This window comes from Azolla caroliniana, unplaced genomic scaffold (assembly GCF_043228905.1).
Source record: "Azolla caroliniana isolate FFs.n. ecotype wild unplaced genomic scaffold, voAzoCaro1.0.p SCAF_13, whole genome shotgun sequence".
NCBI lineage: Eukaryota > Viridiplantae > Streptophyta > Polypodiopsida > Salviniales > Salviniaceae > Azolla > Azolla caroliniana.
Window position 1 is genome coordinate 19,957,095 of NW_028230448.1, and position 21,295 is coordinate 19,978,389.

At 38.7% G+C, this 21,295-nt stretch overlaps 2 protein-coding genes and 1 long non-coding RNA gene across 3 annotated transcripts; all 3 read left to right on the forward strand.

The window, feature by feature from the left end:
- Positions 1 to 527: 527 nt before the first annotated feature.
- LOC147856587 (uncharacterized) lies at positions 528 to 9,020 on the forward strand. Its single transcript, XR_015530699.1, has 8 exons — positions 528 to 1,146; positions 1,627 to 2,402; positions 4,055 to 4,257; positions 4,805 to 4,884; positions 5,177 to 6,336; positions 6,402 to 7,205; positions 7,291 to 7,358; positions 7,465 to 9,020. It is a non-coding gene; the product is annotated as an uncharacterized LOC147856587 (long non-coding RNA).
- Positions 9,021 to 10,952: 1,932 nt separating this feature from the next.
- On the forward strand, positions 10,953 to 12,015 carry LOC147856588 (uncharacterized). Its single transcript, XM_087329644.1, has 2 exons — positions 10,953 to 11,098; positions 11,220 to 12,015. Exon 2 carries the CDS (start codon positions 11,240 to 11,242, stop codon positions 11,720 to 11,722), a length of 483 nt encoding a protein of 160 aa, XP_087185770.1. The 5' UTR covers positions 10,953 to 11,098; positions 11,220 to 11,239; the 3' UTR covers positions 11,723 to 12,015.
- Positions 12,016 to 15,777: 3,762 nt separating this feature from the next.
- LOC147856589 ((R)-mandelonitrile beta-glucosyltransferase-like) lies at positions 15,778 to 20,633 on the forward strand. Its single transcript, XM_087329056.1, has 2 exons — positions 15,778 to 16,423; positions 19,599 to 20,633. Exons 1-2 carry the CDS (start codon positions 15,833 to 15,835, stop codon positions 20,616 to 20,618), a joined length of 1,611 nt encoding a protein of 536 aa, XP_087185182.1. The 5' UTR covers positions 15,778 to 15,832; the 3' UTR covers positions 20,619 to 20,633.
- The last annotated feature ends 662 nt before the right edge of the window (positions 20,634 to 21,295 follow it).

The window sequence follows — 21,295 nt, forward strand, 5'->3', positions numbered from 1 at the left end:
GAATGATGCTTTTCATTACGTTTCACCTAATCAAAAGGCCCATAATTGATGACTGAGGATATTTCTCACGTGAAAGCTTGAAACTGTCTAAATGATGTGGATGGATATAATAAAAATATATTAGTCGAATGATGAAGCTCAAATGGCTATTTCTTGCCAGTTTGATGTGAATTGTTATATTAACAATATATTATTTGAATGGTGAACCTTAAATGGCTATTTCTTTCCAGTTTGATGTGAATCGATATCTTAACATTAGATTATTTGCATGATGAAACTCAAATGACTGGTTCTTGCCATACAAAGCTCAAATGACTATTTCTTGCCAGTTTTCTTTACTATCTGATGTCTGATATACTAGCCTAGTCATACTTTCTGATGATTGATATATTAGATTACATGGTTTGATGGATGATACTAGTGTACATTATTTGACTGGTGATATTCCCTACACAAACCTTTTCTTGAGAATCTTTTTGATTTTTGCATTATATGCACTAATGTGTTGGCCATTATTTTTATGAATGTTGATATTTCTTGCATGAAAACCTACACTTTATGGATTATAAAAAATTGCATCATTCAGTTGACTTTGATCTGGATAATTGACTATAATACGCTTAATATGAGAAGGAAATCAATGAGTCACTTATGCAGAAAATATCCTTTACAATTTGGCCGAGTTTCTTTTGCGTGCATGAGTTTTCTAGAAAATTATGCGAAAATACTAAGAAATTATGGTTAGTAGATAAGTGTATATATATCTATCTAATTCCACTCCCTTTATAAATATTTCCAGCTGGACAATTTTAAATTTGACTTTAGTGAATGAGGTTACCGTTGTCCCTAATACTGCCTACGCTTTTAGCGATTGGATGTATACCCTATGATGATAATATATTCACATTGTAACCTATAACTCAATGTATGGAAATACACTTATAACATGCTTGTTTTGAAATATTATTGTTTTTCTTGCAACATTTTAATTGAATGATCTTTGCCATGGGGCATGTTTAGTATCAAAGAGGCTTTATTGTTTCTCATTCCAGGTACTAGGAAGCAATGTGCCCTATAGAGAAACTTCTAGGGGAGAATATTATCTTGCGATCTTCAGAATGCACTCCAATGCCACTAAATGTTATGGTAGTGTTTTTACTGTGGACTGTGAAACTGTGTTATTCCAATATTCATTGATTAGATGTTTAGCTTGGGATTTTACTTAGAGCAAAGAGTTTCATCTTTTCTATCTCCATGTTCACTGACTAGTATTTGTTTTCAGATATAGCAAAGATTCTATCCCAACGTTCATTGAATAGATGTTTGTTTTCATACTGGCTGTCTCTCGGATTTTAGATACAGCAAAGACTGTAATACTATGTTCATTGACTAGGTGGGTGTTTTCATACTGATTGTCTATTTGCATCTAGATACAGGAAAGTCTGTATTCCAATACTCATTAATTAGGTGTTCGTTTCATACTGACGATCTCTAAGATTTTAGAGATAACAAATATTTTCGTCTTTTTCTTGCTGGTATCTTGTCGCAACCTCAGCAAGTCATTGAAGCATGATTCACCATATAGGTATAACTGCTTATGATTCACATTTCTTCACGATGCATCAGGTCAGACTTGGGACACACACCAACAAAGAAGCAAATAAGTCAGATAAATCATTATGCAGAATGAGTAAACTTCTTGGAAAATTCTTCGTCACAATCTCCTGAATGGATGGAAGATTGGGAGTCCCTTTGGAGTGGAAGAATAATAGGGGGAGAAATAATAGATGAAGGCGAGGAAGATTATTTTGAACTGCACAAAATTTCCATGAAATCTTAGAAGAGGCCAATCATCCAAGTCAGGTTTTGATGTTATAATTTCTATTGAAGTAACTAAAGCATTACTAAACATAAAAGGAGGAAAGCGACTAAAGGAAAGATAACATCAGGTTTAACATTTGAAATAAGAAACTAGTAGTTTCTGTTTTTCAGACATTGTTTTCTTGTATTAAAAAGAACTACTCCCACCACAGAAATCAAGGAAAAACAAGCTAGATATGTTTTCTGATTTTCTCTTCTTCAACATGGTATCAGAGCGGTCCATGCATTTGATATTGCTCTGCTTGCTTCTGCAGCCTTTATAGTTGAAAGCTTCCTTCATAGCTCACGGCCTTTAATGCTGGAAGCTTCCTTCTCAGCCTGCAGCCTTTAGCCCTCGTTTCGTAATTCCCCCTTCTGCTTCTCCATCTGCATATTATATAATATTCAGCAGTCATCGCTGATTCAGTTTTTTCATGTCTGGTGCCCTTCATTGCCAACTCTTACTGGTTCAGCCCTTATTGCTAAGTCACATATGTTTAGGTTGTATAGCCAAACCCTGTATGTTTTATCTTGTCATCGTAGTTGCTCTCAGACTTCATAGCCTATAATATTAAGCTCTTGATTGCTGATTCTTTTTCTTTAATCTGAGGCCTTCATTTCCATTCTGACTTCCTTTTAGTAAGTTTTTCACGTTCTTTCCATCTTCAAATGTCAGAAACAACTGGAGTGAGCAATATTCCTATAGTGCAACTTGTTGAGACAGCTAACATTTCAGATTGGTGTAGAAGATCTACCAAATATACCAGCTGCTAATTCATTGAATGGAAAAAATTATTTTAGATGGTCACATGTTATTCACACACTCTTTGAAGGGAAAGGCATATAAAGCCACACAATTGAGAATGGACCAGAGGAAGGTGACCCGAGATTTGTTGCATGGGACAAGAAGAATTTGATGACCATGATGTTGCTTTGGAACTCAATGATACATGAAATCAGTGAGACATGTTTGCTTTCCCAGTGCAAAAGAGAGATGGGATGCAGTCATGCAGACCTATTAAAACGCCCATGATGCAGCCCAGGTATATGAAATAAGGGTGAGAACCCTGTCTATAAAACAGGATACTTGAACTATCACTGAGTATGTTAATGAGAAAAAGAGCTTGTGGCAAGACCTTGACTATTATAGGAAAATAAAAACAGAATTGTGTGAAAGACACAACCATCTTCAAGACACTTCCAGAATATATGACTTTCTTGCTGGTACTAAAAAGGAATTAATTCAAGTCCAGTTGCAGATATTGGATAATGCAGTCATATACATTAATTGATACGATATCTAAAAGGAAGTTCAGAACAGGGTACCAGGCTTGGAATAAATGCATATATAACTGCAGAGTATGCAGGTTCAGTTCTAGATGGGAGATTAACATTAGGTTATCGTACTTCCATTGGAGGAAATCGAGTGACATGAAGCAAAACGAAAAATGTGGAAACAAGGTCAAGTGCTGAAGCTGAATTTCTAGCAATGGCACTAGGAATATGTGAACTTTTGTGGAAAAAAATGATCTTGCAAGACTTGAAAATAAAATCGGAAGGAACTATGTGGCTTTACTGGGACAACAAATCAGCAATCAACATAGTGCACAATCCAGCACAGAATGCCAGAACGAAACACATAGAGGTGGACAGCTATTCTATCAAGGAGAAGGTGGATAATGTTCTGATTTGCATATCTTATGTTCTCACAACTACTAGCAGATATTCTTACTAAAAGATTAAGCAGTCCAATATTCCAAACAATTCTATCCAAGCTGGGAATGCCAAACATACATTCACTAGCTTGAGGGGGAGCATTGAAGTAACTAAAATGTTACCTAAAAATAGATGGGAAGTAATTAAAAGAGACATAATGTCAGATTTAAAATTTGAAATAAAAAACTAATGGTTTTTATTTTTAGACATTGTTTTCTTTTATAAAAAAGAACTGCTCCCACCACAGAAATTAAGGAAAAATGAGCTTGATATATTTTCTGATGCTCTGTTCTTCCACAATTTCAATTATTGCTGTATGAAAAAGGGACACTTTGTTGTTTTTAGAAGATCAATCAGCTTGAGTAATGGCAATGTTATTCAATTAATATAGACTTACTGTTTTTAATTATAATGGTAGCGAATTTTCGTATTTAGCTACCATGTAGACTTGCATCATCGAATCTCAGAAGCAATGTAGGATGATTGAATGTAGAACCATAAATTTTCAGGTTGTTTTTGACACTGCTCGATCTCATCCTATCAGTACCTTTTCTCATGGTGGCTTTGGCAATATAGGACTTTCATATTTTGCTAAGCTATATCTACCTCGATTTTATTGTATTTCGAAAACATTTAAGAGTGTAGAGATGTTGGTAACTATGAGTTACAAAAGCTTTGGTTGTAAGTGACAATCAAATTTATTTTAAAGATTATAATTTCTATTAGATGCATCATGCAATGCTCAAATATTTTATTTTTGATTTTATTTTTGTTTAAATTGTAGTCTACAGTATTTGATTCCAAAATTAGCCCTTATTTTAACTAGGTGCCATGATGTAGCAGTGATTTGGCGTTTGGAATGAGTTTTCCTGCTGGACAATGAGCCCTCGGTGTGGTCAACATAAAACAGTCTCTATCATAAGTGAAACTTGGATATATAATACACATTTACGATTATATGAAAACTGTCAAGTATATTAATTATGTTTTTCTTGTCCTTCTCTTAATGGCTATACTGGTTTTATGATTTATATGTTAAAATTTTTAACTAATCTTTTGTATGATTGAGGCACATTTAACTTCTTGATATTGCTGGAAACCATTTTATCAATTTTAATAAAATATACATTTTCTATATATATATTTCAGTTTTTTCATGCCCTATTGTCATAATTTCTACATCAGCCTTTTCTTACTGATATAATGCACAGTTTATGGATCTGAACAGGAAGTCCATCCTTTGTTACATCATTCCATGTGTACTTATCATATATCAACTTAGTATCACAACCAATGAGCTAATCCAAGGTATGTTTGTTGGATGTGGAAAACCACTTGATTAGTGATTTTAACACATGTCAACTATTGATTTCAAAGTGGGATGGAATTCAATGTATTGATATATTTAGTTTGATCAACCCATGTGTTCTCATACGCAGTCACATGCTATAGATCTATCATACTGTGGATCTTATTCTTTAAATTGAGAAACCATTGTTGAAAAACCTTTTGCAGTGTTTATGAATGTCATACTTGAGCTATATATGTCTTAAAAAACATATTAAATTCTACCAAGCCTCTATCCTATGTGACCTATCAGAAGTCTCAGTAGGCTGGCATCAGTTGGAGTGTGTCAGAGATAGGTGACATACTGCATAGATAAGTAGGAACAGAAAAGACAGAACTACCACCACTTGAAATATGCGGTGATGAGCTCTGCCTAGAGCATGGAAGGGTGAATGTAGGAGACAAGGAAAAGGCAAGAGGCAAGATGAGAGGAAGGTAAATACGCCAAGTGCTTGATCAAAATGCTCAGATAAAGGGGCAAGATCTATTTATTGGGTGATCTGATTATGGGTGACCTTTAATTAATTAATGAGATCTGGGCGGCACTTGAGAGATGACATTCATTTGCCTTTAAAGCTTGAAGACGTTGGTACCTTCTTATGATGGGTTACCCTACACAGTCACTATCCAACCATCTAGTGTGAACGTGTGGGTGACTTTGCTGCCTGATTGTGGTATGACTTTGTTTGTGACTAATTATTCCTCTGGTTCAAAACTAGACTATCTAGCTTACCGGTTGATTCTAAACCTCAGCTTTACCTGGCTACCCATCCTTAATTGGTGGCCTTGGTTGGGTTAGATGCCCAGGGCTGCTCTGCTGTGATCATTGCACCCTTGCTTGAAGGTGTGATGGTTGTTGCTTAGTTGCTGACAGGAAAGTGTTTGATGCCAGGAGACCATCTATAGCTGCAGCCAAAAATCATTTATTAGCTGCATCTTAATCTGACATCAAGTGTGGTGACTTGGATTATATTGTCAATGATTTAGTGAGTGATCAAATACAGATCAGGTCATCGTAGTTGCAATTTGTTGGGCATTAAGTCAGACTGGTGTACCTTTGAGGAATTGAGCCTCGTGAGGCCCAGCAAGATATTCTCAAAGCATAGCAGGGCACCATGGAAGGTCGTCAGCTCAAATATTTTCTGGTCAAATCTTCTCTCCCTTAATTTTTTGTTTGCTAGATTGATGTGGCTGCAGAAAGATGAAATTCGGGAACTCAAGTTAGCACTTAATAGGCATTTGAACGGTGGCCATCAAATCCAAAGCAGCTTTCCAGTGCTGTCATTCCTCCAGCTACAACGTGCTTCAAATACGCCCTAAAGTCACAAGAAGTGGCAGGGCTGAATTACCGGCTGTCCTCCACTGCTGAGCTCAAATTAAAAATAAAGCTAAGACCATGGTGGCACCACTGAGGTAAGGTTATGCCCACAGCTATCTGTGATCTCCATTAGGCTTAGGCTGATCACTTTGAAGTGCAGGTGGTCATTTGCAATGGAAAGGCGTGAGACTTGGCCTTGCAGTTGGATGCATCATTGAGTATTATACGTCCAGTCACAGCATGCATCAAATTCACCCAGAAGATGCTAATACCGAAGCTGTGACTACTGTGGTAAGGTTATGCCCACAGCTATCTGTGAGCCCCATTAAGCTTACCAGAAGGCTGATCAGTTTCAAGTGCAGGTGGCTATTGCTATGGGCAAGGCCTGAGACTTGGCTTTGCAGTTGGATTCGTCATTTAGGCACACATCAATGAGTGTTATACCCCCAACCACAGCATGTCTCAGATACACCCAGAAAACATAAAATGCGGCAAATTTGTTGGCTGAATTATGGGCTTGTAGTATCTTGACAAACTAAGAAGTGCTTTCTCTGCTGAATACCATATATGAACGTCATGGAAATAATTTATGTTTTTTCAACATCTGGGAAATAGAAAGAAATATAAAATAATATCTTGTATCATTGATTGGGATCAGGCACTCATAAAGCATCCTATTTGTCTTATTTCACAGGTGGTGTTACTAGAATGGCTTGATGAGGTAGAAGTTAACAGGATGAAAAGTTATGGATAGTCAAGAAACTATAGACTTAGCATACCACTTCTTTCAAATATTCTTGAATGTATGGAATGTGCAATCACAGCAAATGAAGGTATAGGACAATGGAGATCTAAAACTTAAGGCTTATATTGTTCATTCCGGGCTGGCCGTAATTTGTTCGTCTATTGGTTTCGCATTTTCGTTTTACACATGCAGAAACACTTATTCTTCTTACTAGTGCAGGTGTGGATTCCAATAACTTTATCTGTATATATATAGTCTTTGCTGAGATTACTTTATCATCTATGACTTCGTTTGGCATAGGCAGGGGGTCAGCAAGCTCGATGATCATGGAAGAGGTTCGCGGTTGTGCTGCTGGTTTGTTAATTTCCAGAGGTATGAGGGGAACAATGTCTAGGAGTAGAAGTGGGAGTGGGAGTGGGAGCATCTGTCTTAGGAGGGTGTCTGTCTGCCAAGTGTTGTCTTGCTCCCACCTGGCCAGAAAACGATGGACCTCACTTGTCACGTCCATTGCCATTTCATGAGGTGCACGTGTTATGTCCTCTCACCTCTCTGCTGCTACAACCACATCCAGGAAGTAGGTTTCCTTACCTTATTGGAGTTGGATGATTGATCTGCCTGGAGGAGATGAAGCTCAACGTCATCAGTGTAGTGTGTTTGCAATGAGGTTAATTGAACCCACTAGCTCAAGACAAGTGCAAGATAATTACTACAATGCCCAACTATCAATTACTAAGAGGAGGTTAGCCAATGCTTCACCGAAACACACAAGCAGACATTAATATTGAAATAATTAGGTGGAATTTACTCTAAGGGAAGTGGTAGGAATAGCAAAAAAGAAGTTTCATGAAGAGACAATTGCTGGCATAAAAAAATAGACAATGTATCATTGATCTTCTATTGTTCATGGGTGGATGAGGATGTATATAGGACACACTAGAGAACAAGGTCAATTTGGCCAGTGTAGTGGATTCTCCAAGCCCAGGTACACATATTAGGAGCTTAAGGTTTGGAAGGGAACTGATCCTTTTTTGGGTACTTGTCATCTACATGAGTGCCATCTACTAGAGTGCATTGTACATGGCCTTGTACGTACTATTGTGAATAGTACAGTACTCATCTCTGATGCTGTGTTGAGTCCGTCCTGTATCAATCTCAGTGTCGTGTCATTGTCCTAATCTGGCCATTGCTTATCATTTTTTCTGTAGTCATTATCTCGTATCTTTAGGTCTTGAGGGATTAGGTCAACCCTTCAGTTTTCAAACTCCAATGAATCTCACTGAGATGGAAGACAATGAAGCTGAATTTGTGTCCATTTTCTTCAGTAGCACCAAAAAGGCTAGAACTCGAATGCAAATATGCAATACAAGCCTAGAAAGAGGTGAGATACTAAAGAAGACATTATATAGAAAAATATTGGGCAAGGACTAGCCTTGCGACGCAGTAAGGATATGAGCATGAAGGATCCAGTGGTATTAGTGAACCATGGGCCTGAAATGAGCATAATGTTGGTTGAATTGTACAATTGAGGGTAACAATGGTGGTTGGGTCAATGCATGCACACCAAGAACCAATGGTCCATATTTAACCCACTTATCATAGAAGCAAATATGGAGGCTAAAGTCATTGTCAATAGGTGGAACTACGCTCAAATTAGAAGCAAGGATATGAAAAAGACTATTCAACTCTTGATAGTGAAGACCAACCATCATTGAGGCAAGGGTCGGCTTTGTAATTGACCTCTTGCTTCAAACACAAACTTACACAGATCTTTGGAACAAACCATGATATTAAGAGGATATGATAGTGTCAAGTTTGTTAACACCTTGCTGAGGCAATTGAATGAAAGAAAAAAAGAGCTCTAGTAGAATATTGTGAGGGTATGATGGTGCCAAGCATGTTGAGACCTCATTGCGATAATTGAATGAAATAAAAAAAGACAATGGTTTCTATGGCTTTCTATAGAGGATGGTTTTCTTGGATTATAAGAAAGAAACAACTTTAGATAGGTGATAAGCAACACTTGTAATGTGTAGAGAAAGATGTTTGCTTGAGGTGATGAAAAATTTATAGGTATAATGGAATAATGACTATACAATTGTCCATGATAGTGTACGAAGGTGATGCATTTAAGACTCTTGGGGGAATGGAATTAGTTTGCTAGGTTTTTGGAACTAATCAGTTACTATAAACATCAATAAGATTTGTCGAAGAAAAATGAAGTGGTTGTCCTCATTAGTGTTACTAATGTAGTGTCTAAAATATAGTTTTTTTGCAATTATTGGATTAATGAATTAGATCAAAGTATGTATAGCTATTTTCATTTTGCATGATTTTGAGTGAGGAAGTGAGTATCTAGCTCCATATTAACAAAATGCAACATAAAAAGGTCTCTTCTAATGATCTCCATCTACCATTGTCACTTCATTGCTGTTCTCACTTCAATTGTGTCCATCAGTTCATTGTTCTCATTATTTTGGCCCTCAACAATCACAATGTCTCACAAAGAGATGGTTAGGCAAGATGTAGCCATGAAAGTGAGCCAAAGCTAGAATATTGTGAGTCAAAGCACTTTCTATTGTTCATCACTTGATCCTCAAAACCATTTAAACTACTTGATGCCATTTCTTTGGTGTTTTTTCTTCTCGGTCATCTTTACCTTAAGTTGAAAAACCAAACCAAACGTTTAGGGAAAAGTTGAAACCAAACAGAACCATTTAATAAAAAATTTAAACCTAACCATTTAAATCAAACTAATTAAACATCTAAATAAACAAAAATACATTAAATTAAATAAGCATTTAAGTTAAATTTATTAAATCAATAAAAGAAACTTTATTCAACCATTAAATTAAATAAATATTTAAGTTAAATTAATTAAATTAATAAACTATTAAGGTAAAAAAAAAGTTAACCAAAAACCTATAAACCCAAGTTTTAGAACCAAACTAAACCGTTTATCAAAAATCCAAACCATTAAAAATTTTTGGGACCAATAAATCATTAAATCATGGCTTAACGATTTAGTTTGGTTTGAGCTGAAACCATGCCCATTGCTAATTCACGAGATAGGTTTTCCTTGTTTTCCCTAATCTTATGATGTGTATGTGTAGGTTAATTTTGAAATGATTGATGGTATGAATTGAATTAGAATCCTATAGTGTAATGTAACTATTAAGTGTGTCTTATCACTTGGTTAACTTGGGCATAGGGTTTTTGCCTATGTAAGGAGGCTTGACTTATGTTGAGACTATGTTAGTGGAATATCAAGGAGGGTTGTGTTTGTTTCACATCGTCACTAATACTTTGGCGTCTCTCTCTTGCAAAGATGACACTTTTGTTTACTTATGTGTGAACATGCGCGAGGATATGTTACATTCCATTCCCCGATGGACTCAAAAGGCGTCACAAGGTTATATAGAGCTATGTGAGACATTTGTTTTCATATCATCATCAACCATAGTGAAAAGTGCACTTGCCCAAAACTAAGGACATTATTTGTACTTCCCAAGAGATTTTTATCATCATAAAACTTGCATTTTTCTTTATTTGAGTCATTCTCTTGCTGTTTGTCATAGATGTCGGAGAGGCACTATTTAAATTAGTTTGGGTGTGTGTGTGAGTATTGGGGCAAGCTTCACCAATACGCAAACAAAGGTATTCACAAACAACGATTGTTTTATGTGTGGATTGGGGCATGCTTCCCAAGGTGGTTGACATAAAAGTAGGAAACACTTCCTTGGGAGATTGAAGCAATGCATTCTTATCTACATCTTGGAGACACAAAGAAGAAGAAGAAGAAGAAGATGTGGTGCATGTAGGAAACATTAGTTTTTGGCTTGGGATGTCCTCCTCCTCAAGGGCCTTGTACATTTTTTTTATTTGATTGAATCAGAGAGATCACCGACCAAAGTGAACGGAGTCACATTTATACATACATACTACATATGCACGCACGCGTATATACATACATACACACGTACAGAGTGAACAGAGAGAGGGCGAGAGAAAGCGAGATAGATCTACATTTTCCTTCTATCTGCATCTTTAGTGCTTCTGCTTCAGATATTATCACAGGAAAAATCTTCGATCTCCTACTTCGGATACTTTCACAGGTAAATTCTCCCCCTCCTCTCATACTCCTCTCTCTCTCTCTCTCTCTCTCTCTCTCTTTCACACGCTCATTGTCTTCGTCTTCTTCTCCTTTACAACTTTCTCTCTGTTTCGTTGATACAGATTCCTCCATTTCTGCAACCATGTCTAATGTTTTAGAGAAAATCGAAGATAAAATCAAAGATGTCCTTCACATCGATGGTGGTGATAAGAAGAAAGAGAAAGAGAAAGAGAAAGCTGAGGGTGTGAAAGATGGAAAGATCAAAGATAAAGAAGGTGAAGAAGAAGAAAAGAAGAAGAAGAAAGATAAGGGTGGCGTCGAGGAAGAGAAGGAGAAGAAAGATAAGAAAAGTAAGGAAGACGAATGTGAGAAATTAGAGAAGAAGAAGAAGGATAAGAAGAAAGATGATGAGGAGGAAGGCGAAGAGAAAGAGAAGAAGAAGAAGAAGGACAAGAAGAAAGATGGTGATGATGAAGATGAAGAGAAAGAGAAGAAGAAAAAAGATAAACATAAGAATGATGATGATGATGAAGGTGAAGAGAAAGAAAAGAAACACAAAGATGAAGATAAGGAAAAGAAGAAGAAGAAGAAAGAAAAGAAAGAACACGATTCAGATGATGAATAAAAGATCAGATCTGTTTTTTGGTGCATTTGCAGAATACAGTTTACAGGTTTAACCTTCAAATAAATGGTTTTATCCTTCATGATAGCTTATGTAATCTTCTGAAGGTGGTTATAATCTTCACATTAATCCTAAAGCTTATGGTTTTCTGTAATCTTCACATTAATCATAAAGCTTATGGTTTTCTGCAATGTTCACCTTTATCCTAAAGCTTATGGGTTCCGGTAATTTTTTATTAATCGTAAAGTATTGTAGTTTCTGTAATCTTCTATCAACATGATGTGAATCTTCTTCAACAGGTCTTATATTAGAGAAGTGATTTAATAAATTTTAATTGTGGATTGCGGTAATGTCCTTTTTCAACTTTGGCCATGGTATGTGTTACGAGTATGAGATCTGATCATTGTGGATTGCGGTAATGTCCTTTTTCAACCTTGTCCATGGTATGTGTATGGAAAGCAATTAAAAAGCTTCTTGTTTTCCTCTTCTTAATAGTTTTTCAAATGTTTCAGAGAATCAAAGAAACAAAAGATTGTCGTAGCTTTCTTCTACAAGATGTCTATGTAGATCTTAATAAATTGCATAATTCTGAAATGTATATTGCGTATACCAATTTATGCACAGCTTCTATAACGAACATTACAATGCCATACCAAGACTAATTAATAGCTCCAATATGTTATGATGGTAAAATTCTAAGTTGGGGAAAAGATGGGTTTCTACGAAATCTGAGTTGGAGAAAAGACAAGGGAAGTTGGATTTGAGTTTGCCATTTTCGAAATCATTTTTCTGGGAGTAGGCTCGAGTAGCTTATTTTATGACAGGAAAGAGAGCTTATTATATGAAGCAAGAGGAAGAAGTCAATTTTATACTGCACAAAAACGCTTCTTGAATCGAAAAATCTGGATTGAAACTTGGTTTATTATGCTCCTTCACTGTATTTATCAGACTTGTGCTTTAAAATGACCTGTTTAGCCCTCTACAAGGCCATATACATCAATAACGCGTCCATGTTATACATTTCACCTCTTCTGAATTAGTTTTTTTAAATGTTGAGTTTTGGGTTTGTTATTGGTTAATCTGGCTAGCAATAAAGAGATTTACAATGTCTACATATTTTAGAATGGTTCTTTTGGCATTCTAATGTTTACAATTAATGCTTTGATGCAATAAATGTTCTTCTCACTGACTTCTTATTGCCAATGGCTTTTCTCTACATAATCAATCCATGAATTTAATTTTCATGGTTGAGCCAAAAACATTTCTTTTGAAATGTTATCATAGAGATGGAACATTCTTCATTGTTCGTGGGGTAAAGCGACCCTACTGGGTAATAGGTGATTAAATCTTTCAATTCAAGTCACATTCCTCCGCCTTGAATCAAGAGTTCTCCAACAAATAATAACAGATCTTATGTAGGATTGAAATTTCATAAAATGATCATTCATCACAAATATTCCACATCCAATCTTTGATCAGTTTGCATCCAATCCCTGATCATTTTTAGGCTCCTGGAGAGTTTGAAAAGGAAGTATATTGGTCATATTTGTTAGCTTACGTAAAAGTTTATGCTCACTTTATATCACTATACTTTTGTACTCACAATTATGACTCTCATATGGCTTGGGAGTTATATATAATATACATAAACATGCACTAGTGTAGGGCCTATTATGCACATTTATGCCACCATGTGGTGTGCACGTTGAAGTCAATTATTTCAGTTATATTTCTATGAGAACTTTGGCTGTTGGAATAATGTGTTTGCCACATGTCACAATGTGGCAGAAGTGATTAACCCTTGTAAAGCCAATACTACCCATTGTGATGATTGAAATCACATTAAAGTGCAAAGGAAGCATAATTAAAGGGGATCCCACATTCACATACAGTTTAAGAAAGATAACGACGTGCCAAATGTAATGAGGATGTATACACATCATCAAATACGAGGATTAACAGACCAAAATATAATATCCATGAACTAATAGTTCATGACTCACATGCTTTATGGCATGTTGATATTGTCCAAGCTAATATGCAAGCTAGTGGAAAGAGGTATTGTTTGTACTATAATGGAAATATAACCATTCTATGGCCAATACTTCCCAATCAACCCCCAAAAAGTGAAAATTGCTTTTACCCATTTTAATGAAAATCTTGGCAAGGATGTTACAAATAATCCTATACAATTTTCAATGACGAAATGGTGGAGCAAGGAACTATGAATTATGTAGATACACTAAACCCTTATTAGAGGAACATAAACACACATGTGGTGATATGCTACACAGATGATGATATGTTATGTATACTTGGTATGCCTCTTTCTCAAAGCATGTGAGGGTGTCCCTCGACATCTTGAAGGTTTTTACCTTCATGACTGCACTTATACTTTTGCATTTGTTCGAGTTTTATCATTTAAAATTCAACAATATGTGGTTTTAAAGATTCATTACATAGAAAATCAAATTTGCTTCATGACAAGGCTTGAGGAGTTTTAATATTGACATGAGCAAAATACTTGGTTGCTAATATTATTTTACCAAAAACACAGTACTTCACATTAGTTAGCAAAGTTGGTTGCTAATATTAGCAACCAAATAGTCGATAACACAAGAACTCGACAAAAGAACACTTGCGTTCTCATAAACACGACAACCATGATCTGCAAGAATATGAAAGAAACTTGAGTATCAATTACAAATCTGTAAAGAATAGAAATTACATGGGCAATCCAAGTAAAAAAGACAAATTGATCATAAACATGTAGTGCTTTTGTTACTCGTATTTGTAGAGGTTATAGATGATGTGGTAAGCTGCCCATCTTGACCATGTGGGGTCTCTGCCTTTATTGTATCATACAATTTAATCCTTTAAATATCTTGCCAAAACAATACCATGACTAAAATGTCATCTTAACAAAGAATGTGTAGAAAATATCTCACCAATCAATCATTCTATCTTAACTTTTTCCATGATCAAATCCTTGATCATTGACCTAGTAATTCTATGTACACTAAAGAAGTTGTATTTTCAAAGTCAATTGTGTGAAATTTGAATTTATTTTTGGTATCTTTTTACCATTTCGAGTCATTCGTTTGTTTGGAAGAATTTCATTATCAATAAGTTGATATTTAAAGGTTAACAAAGAAATTCCACGTTTACATTAACAAATAATTGTTTCAAGAGGTGCATTGATAACAAATTAGAGTTGTAACCCACTTACACACATATATGAGTACATTGAATTTCAATTTCCCTTTGGAAGAAGAATATTCACATATAGCAAACATGCCCACATACGCATACACATACATTCGGAATTGATCTCCATGAAGAATGTTAAAAAGATGACTATCTAATTCTCTCTCTCTCTCTCTCTCTCTCTCTCTCTCTCTCTCTCTCTCTCTCTCTCTCTCTCTCAAACCCCGTCTATGTACTCAAACACACACACACACATTATGCATGCATATAAACATACATACATACAAATTTACAATATAATATAACGTGCATATTACTCCTAGTTTGTGCTAATGAAAATGGATAAAATAAAGCAATGGAAATTCTTTCGTGTGCTGGGAAATAAGACAAATACTTGGGTCCCAAACAAACTTGGGTAGATGTTAGCGGGAAAAGAATTTTATGAAAATAGATTGATAGATTTTATTGTCGTCCTCGGAAAAGAAGGTGACGATTAACAATGATGCAATCCATGGTACGTAGTCAATGAGGAAGATGACAGACAATCTATGATGATGTGATGACACGTTTCAAGAACCGATGAGCTTATGAACAACTTCCTCCTCTCTCTCTCTCTCTCTCTCTCTCTTTTCAGATGGGGGTATTCTGAATGATAACTCTTCCTAATACCATAATATATCTAGATTCTACATATGTATGTATGTGTATGTGGGTATACATATATATATATATGTATGTATGTTAGCCTTTGCCATTTAACGCATCACTCAGTGGTGTTCATTTAAGGTGCCATAAGAGCCACACAACTCATATTGTTTTACTTCAAGAGTCTATACATATTATCATCCCTACATCAAGTCACTACTACTCACTCCTCCTACACTCTCTTCAAACCCTTGCAACAATATGAGTGCACACAAACACAACATGTCCCTCGCCTCCCCTCGCCCGCATGCTTTGGTCGTCCCATTCCCCGCCCAAGGCCACATCGGACCCATGATGCATCTCTCCATCAAGCTCGCAATGGACGCCGGGTTCGTCATAACATTCGTCAACACACACCACCACCACGCATCACTGAAGCATCACCTCGAGCCGCGTTTCCGTGAACACGGCCTCCATCATATCCACCTCGCCGAAGTCGTGAATGCCGGGCGTGACAGTGGCAACACCACCGGCTCGCAAGGCCTCATCGAGCTCTGCGAGTCCTTCTACAAATTAGGGCCCGCCTTTGAAGAGATGGTCGAATCGCTTCTCCCGATCGGCCATGATCCAGATGAGTCGGCCGCCCCCGGTACGAATCCTTCTTCCCTCCCACCTCTCACTTGTATTATATCGGATTTGTACAACTACTTCATGCAAGACATAGCCAACAAATTCGGGCTCAAATACCTGGCATTTTGGACGGCCTCCGCCGGCATGCTAGCTACGGCTATGTCGGTGGTGGCACACGGCCATCGGGCCCCACCTCCAGATCACGAGCACGTGCAGGAGCCTCTGATCACGTGGATCCCCGGCGTGCCACCATTGAAGAGGAGCGAGTTCAACGGATTCCTGCTCAATCCGGATCCAGAAGATCTCATGTACGGAATCTACCACACCTCCTACAAGCGTCTGCGGGAGGCAACGTGCATCGTCATCAACACATTCGAGGAGCTGGAGGCAGAATCGCTGGCGGCGTTACGGAAAGACAACGAGCCGGTGGAGGTATACTCAGTAGGCCCGCTGTTGCCCGATTCCTACTTGAATCATGCGTCGGAAAGGACAGAGAAGACAGGCGATGGTGGCCACCACCACACAGTCGTCGCGGGGCTTCAGTCCTACCCAATGGCGGCACTGTGGAAGGAAGACGACAAGTGCTTACAATGGTTGAACAGGCAAGTTGTGGGGTCTGTCCTGTATGTGTCTTTCGGGAGCATTGCCATAATGAGCGGGGAGCAGTTCCAGGAACTGGCCATTGGATTGGAAGAGAGCGGGAGCCCTGTAGTGTGGGTCATCCGTCCGGACCTCATGGCCGGGGCCGGCGGCCGGGCCAGTTTCCCCGACGGCTTCTTGGAGAGGACCAAAGACCGCGTGTTCATCATAGAATGGGCGCCCCAGCTGCAAGTGCTTGCCCACCCCTCGGTCGGCGGATTCCTTACACACTGCGGTTGGAACTCGACCCTAGAGAGCATCTCCGCGGGTGTCCCCACACTTGGCTGGCCGTATTTCTCCGACCAAATGCTCAACAACCGTTGCCTCATCGACAAATGGGGGCTCGGTCTCGAATTCGAACGGCATCAAGATGATACCGATAATGTCATCGTGCGACGTGACGAGGTGGCTCGTAAGGTTCGCACACTTATGAGGAGAAGTGGTGATGGGGGGGATGCCCCGGCTCGACATGTGGCATCGGCGACTCGTTGGCAGGACACTGCCCGAGAGGCCATTCAAAACCCCAATGGGTCTTCCAATGTGGCCTTCGCGCGTCTTCTCAAGTCAATTCGTGGCTAGACAACCTTCACTCCTATGATTATTGTTTTAACTTATTTATCAAAATAGATAAAGAAATAAGGTCACCAATGATGTGCACATTCATATAGTTTAATAATGGATTCAGGTAGTGTACCCAATGCTGAAGTTGATATAATTGGCATATATATATTTGGCTTTATTATAAAAGAAGGAAATACATTACGTGAGGAGCTTCCTTGGATTCAGTGTTCAAATTTGATCCCGATAACTCCCTTGTACACCATTTTGCCTATCATGGAAAGTTTTACTAGTCTCATGTCTTGCTTGAAGACCATTTCCAATTGCTTTAACATATAGTGAAACGTTATACTTTTTTGTCTTTCTCGAAGACCATTTCCAATTGTTTAACATATAATGACATTTTGTTTTTGTCTTTCCAACTACATTTTTGTCTTCCTTTAGAGATTTTTGTTGCTTGCCTATTTGTTGATTCCAATAGTTTAATTTGGCTTAAGCTCAATGTTGGTTTCATTCTCCAATTAGTGAAAAGCAATGTCAGTTTCTATATACGAGGAGGAGAGTAGGGAGGAAGAGAGAGGTTCATAGATACGAGGCCGAGTGAAGAAAGCTCAGCAGATTTAAGTTGGCTATGGTGGCAAGGCCTAGGGCAAGCCATGTCCATGTGCTAGCAAGCAAGGTGTCTAGTAGAAGCAAGGAAATTGGCATGCATGTCTCCGTAGCCATCATATATTTGTATCTGAGATGGTGATGGTGGTAGTGGTGCTGATGACGATGATGTTATTAGAGGTTGAGGGGACTAAAAATAATGGTGAGGTTGCCAAACCGGTTTAGGGATAAGTTTGGTTTGGTTTGGTTTGGTTCAGGTTTGAGAACCCCAAAAAGGTTTAGGCTTAACCGGTTTGGCTTGGATAATGCCAAACTGGTTAAGCCTAGACCGAACCGTTGCCGATCCCTACATTGAGCCATACGATGATTTATTGATAACCATTCCAAAACTCCTCTTCTACCGACACCATCACCAACAACACTTACTATGGCATTCCAACACCTATTCGAACATGTTATCTTGCATCGACAAAGGAGGTGTCTTAATTATCAATTATCATTTTCTTTCCTTACATGGGATTGTAATATGACATGCCAACTTTATTTACATCTTGAAAAAAGAATAAAGTTAATGATAGGTCGATGAATTGAAGTTTGAACTACTATACCCAATCCCCAACAATGTTTGGTATATACTTCAAGAGCAAAAGAATATCAAAAGGAGATTTATTGTCCTACGGAATGTGACGACAATAAACAAGGTGACCGTCACTAATGATGCAATGCCATGTGTCATGGCTTTAGGTATGAGCTTATGAACTACATACTTCACACACACACTCTCTCACTATAGGGAAAAAGGTGTTTTGAATGATAAGTGTCTCTCTATGTTCAATATATATATGTGTATATAGACATTGTAGCCTTTGCCGTTGACACATCAATTAGTATTCATCTAGAATTGGACTACTAAAGAAGAATACAACTCTTTGTTTCATCCAAACTCAATATTAATAATTCCACTAGCTCCTCCATTCAACCAAGATTTTGCAACCATATGAGTGCAAAAACACACGAGATGTCCACACACACCCTAGGCTCCCGGCCACATGCCATGGTCATCCCATTTCCGGCACAAGGCCACATCGGCCCCATGATGCATCTCTCCATCAAGCTCGCAAAGGAGGCCGGATTCGTAATAACTTTCGTGAACACACACCACCACCACACATTACTCGAAAAGCTCCTCGAGCCGCGTTTCCGTGAACAGGGTCTCGATGATATCCACCTGGCCGAAGTTGTGAATGCCGGACGCGACAGTGGAGACACCACCGGTGCCCAGAGCATTGTGGAGCTCTGCGAAGCCTTCTTTAAATTAACACCTGCCTTTGAGTCTCTGGTCGAATCGCTTCTCCCACGCCCAACGGGCCATCGAGAGGATTATGTCTCCACTACCTGGCATCCTTCTCGTAAGTCTTCTTCCCTCCCACCTCTCACTTGTATTATATCCGATTTATTCCTCTACTTCACGCAAGACATAGCCAAGAAATATGGCCTCAAATACGTGGCATTCTGGACGGCCTCTGCCGGTATGCTGGCGACCACCATGTCGGTGGTGGCACACGACCATCGTGCACCGCCTCCAGATCACGAACACGTGCAGGAGCCTCTCATCACGTGGATCCCCGGCGTGCCACCGTTGAAGAGGAGCGAGATCAACGAATTCCTTCTCAATCCGGATCCAGAAGATCTCATGTACGACATCTACCACACGTCCTACAAGCGTCTGCGGGAGGCAACGTGCATCGTGATCAACACATTGGAGGAGCTGGAGGCAGAGCCATTGGCAGCCCTGCGGAAAGACAACGAGCCGGTGGAGATCTGCTCGGTGGGGCCGCTGTTGCCCGATCCCTACTTTAAGACGGGAGATCGTGGCGGGCAGTACATAGCGGAGCTCAAGGCCTACCCAATGGCGGCACTGTGGAAGGAGGACGACAAGTGCGTGGAATGGTTGAACAGGCAAGATCCGGGGTCTGTGCTGTATGTGTCGTTTGGGAGCATCACGATCATGAGCGGGGAGCAGTTCGAGGAGCTGGCCATGGGATTAGAAGGGAGCGGGAGCCCTGTACTGTGGGTCATCCGGCCAGACCTCATGGCCGGGTCCGGCGGCCGGGCCAATTTCCCAGACGGCTTTTTGGAGAGGACCAAAGACCGCGTGTTCATCGTAGAATGGGCGCCCCAACTGCAAGTGCTTGCCCACCCCTCAGTCGGTGGATTCCTTACACACTGCGGTTGGAACTCGACCCTAGAGAGCATCTCCGCAGGTGTCCCCACACTGGGCTGGCCGTATTTCGCGGACCAAATGCTCAACAACCGTTGCCTCATGGACAAATGGGGGCTAGGTCTTGAATTCAAACGAGGAGACCACGTTATCGTCCGACGTGATGAGGTTGCGCGTAAGGTTCGTACGCTCATGATTAGAAATGATGGTGAGGATCCGCCGGCACAACACAAGGCATCGGCGATTGGTTGGCAGGACTCAGGAGGCCGCCCAAGTGGCAGTTCATACCCTCAATGGGTCTTCCAATGTAGGCTTTGCTCATCTTATCAAGTTAATTATTGGCTAGACACCTATTGGCCCTTGTTATCATTACTTTACTTATTTATATAAAGAAATAAAAAAAAGAAAACACATTTCGTTAGAACTAAAGTTGCTATGGGAACTATTCGAATCTGATTATCCCATAACGCTCTTATAGTCAACGTATGTAAGTAGAGTATTTTATATATACATAGTGCGTGGCAAAGAAAGTCTTACTTGTCTTGTATCTCTCTTGAAGACCATTTCCAATTGTTTAACATATAATGAAACCTTTTAGTTACACATCGATCAATATATTTCCATTTTGACAAAAACTCAAATTTGGTTTCATACTTTAGTTAGCAAAAAGCAATTATTGGTTTTAGTTTTCTTTCGAGATCACATTCATCTAGGATCTTGATCTATTACTAAACTTGATGTCTAAGTGTCACGACATCAATATTAGTTGTGTCAAAATGTAATTAATATATGCATAGGTATTGTGATTTGTATGAATTGAGTGATTAGCTAAGTAGCGAGCTTCATACTAATGAGGTATAATGTCAAATGGATCTTGTTGGGATTTAAGATGATTCTTACATCCTTTTAACTTGTTATTGCAAATGGTTTATCTCTAAATAATCAATCCATGTATTTAATTCTTATGTTTGAGCCAATGTGTCATAATGCCCCTTTGAAAGAAATCACTATCCATTGCATAGTAAAGAACATGCCACATTGCCAAGGTCACATAGTTTAAGGATGAT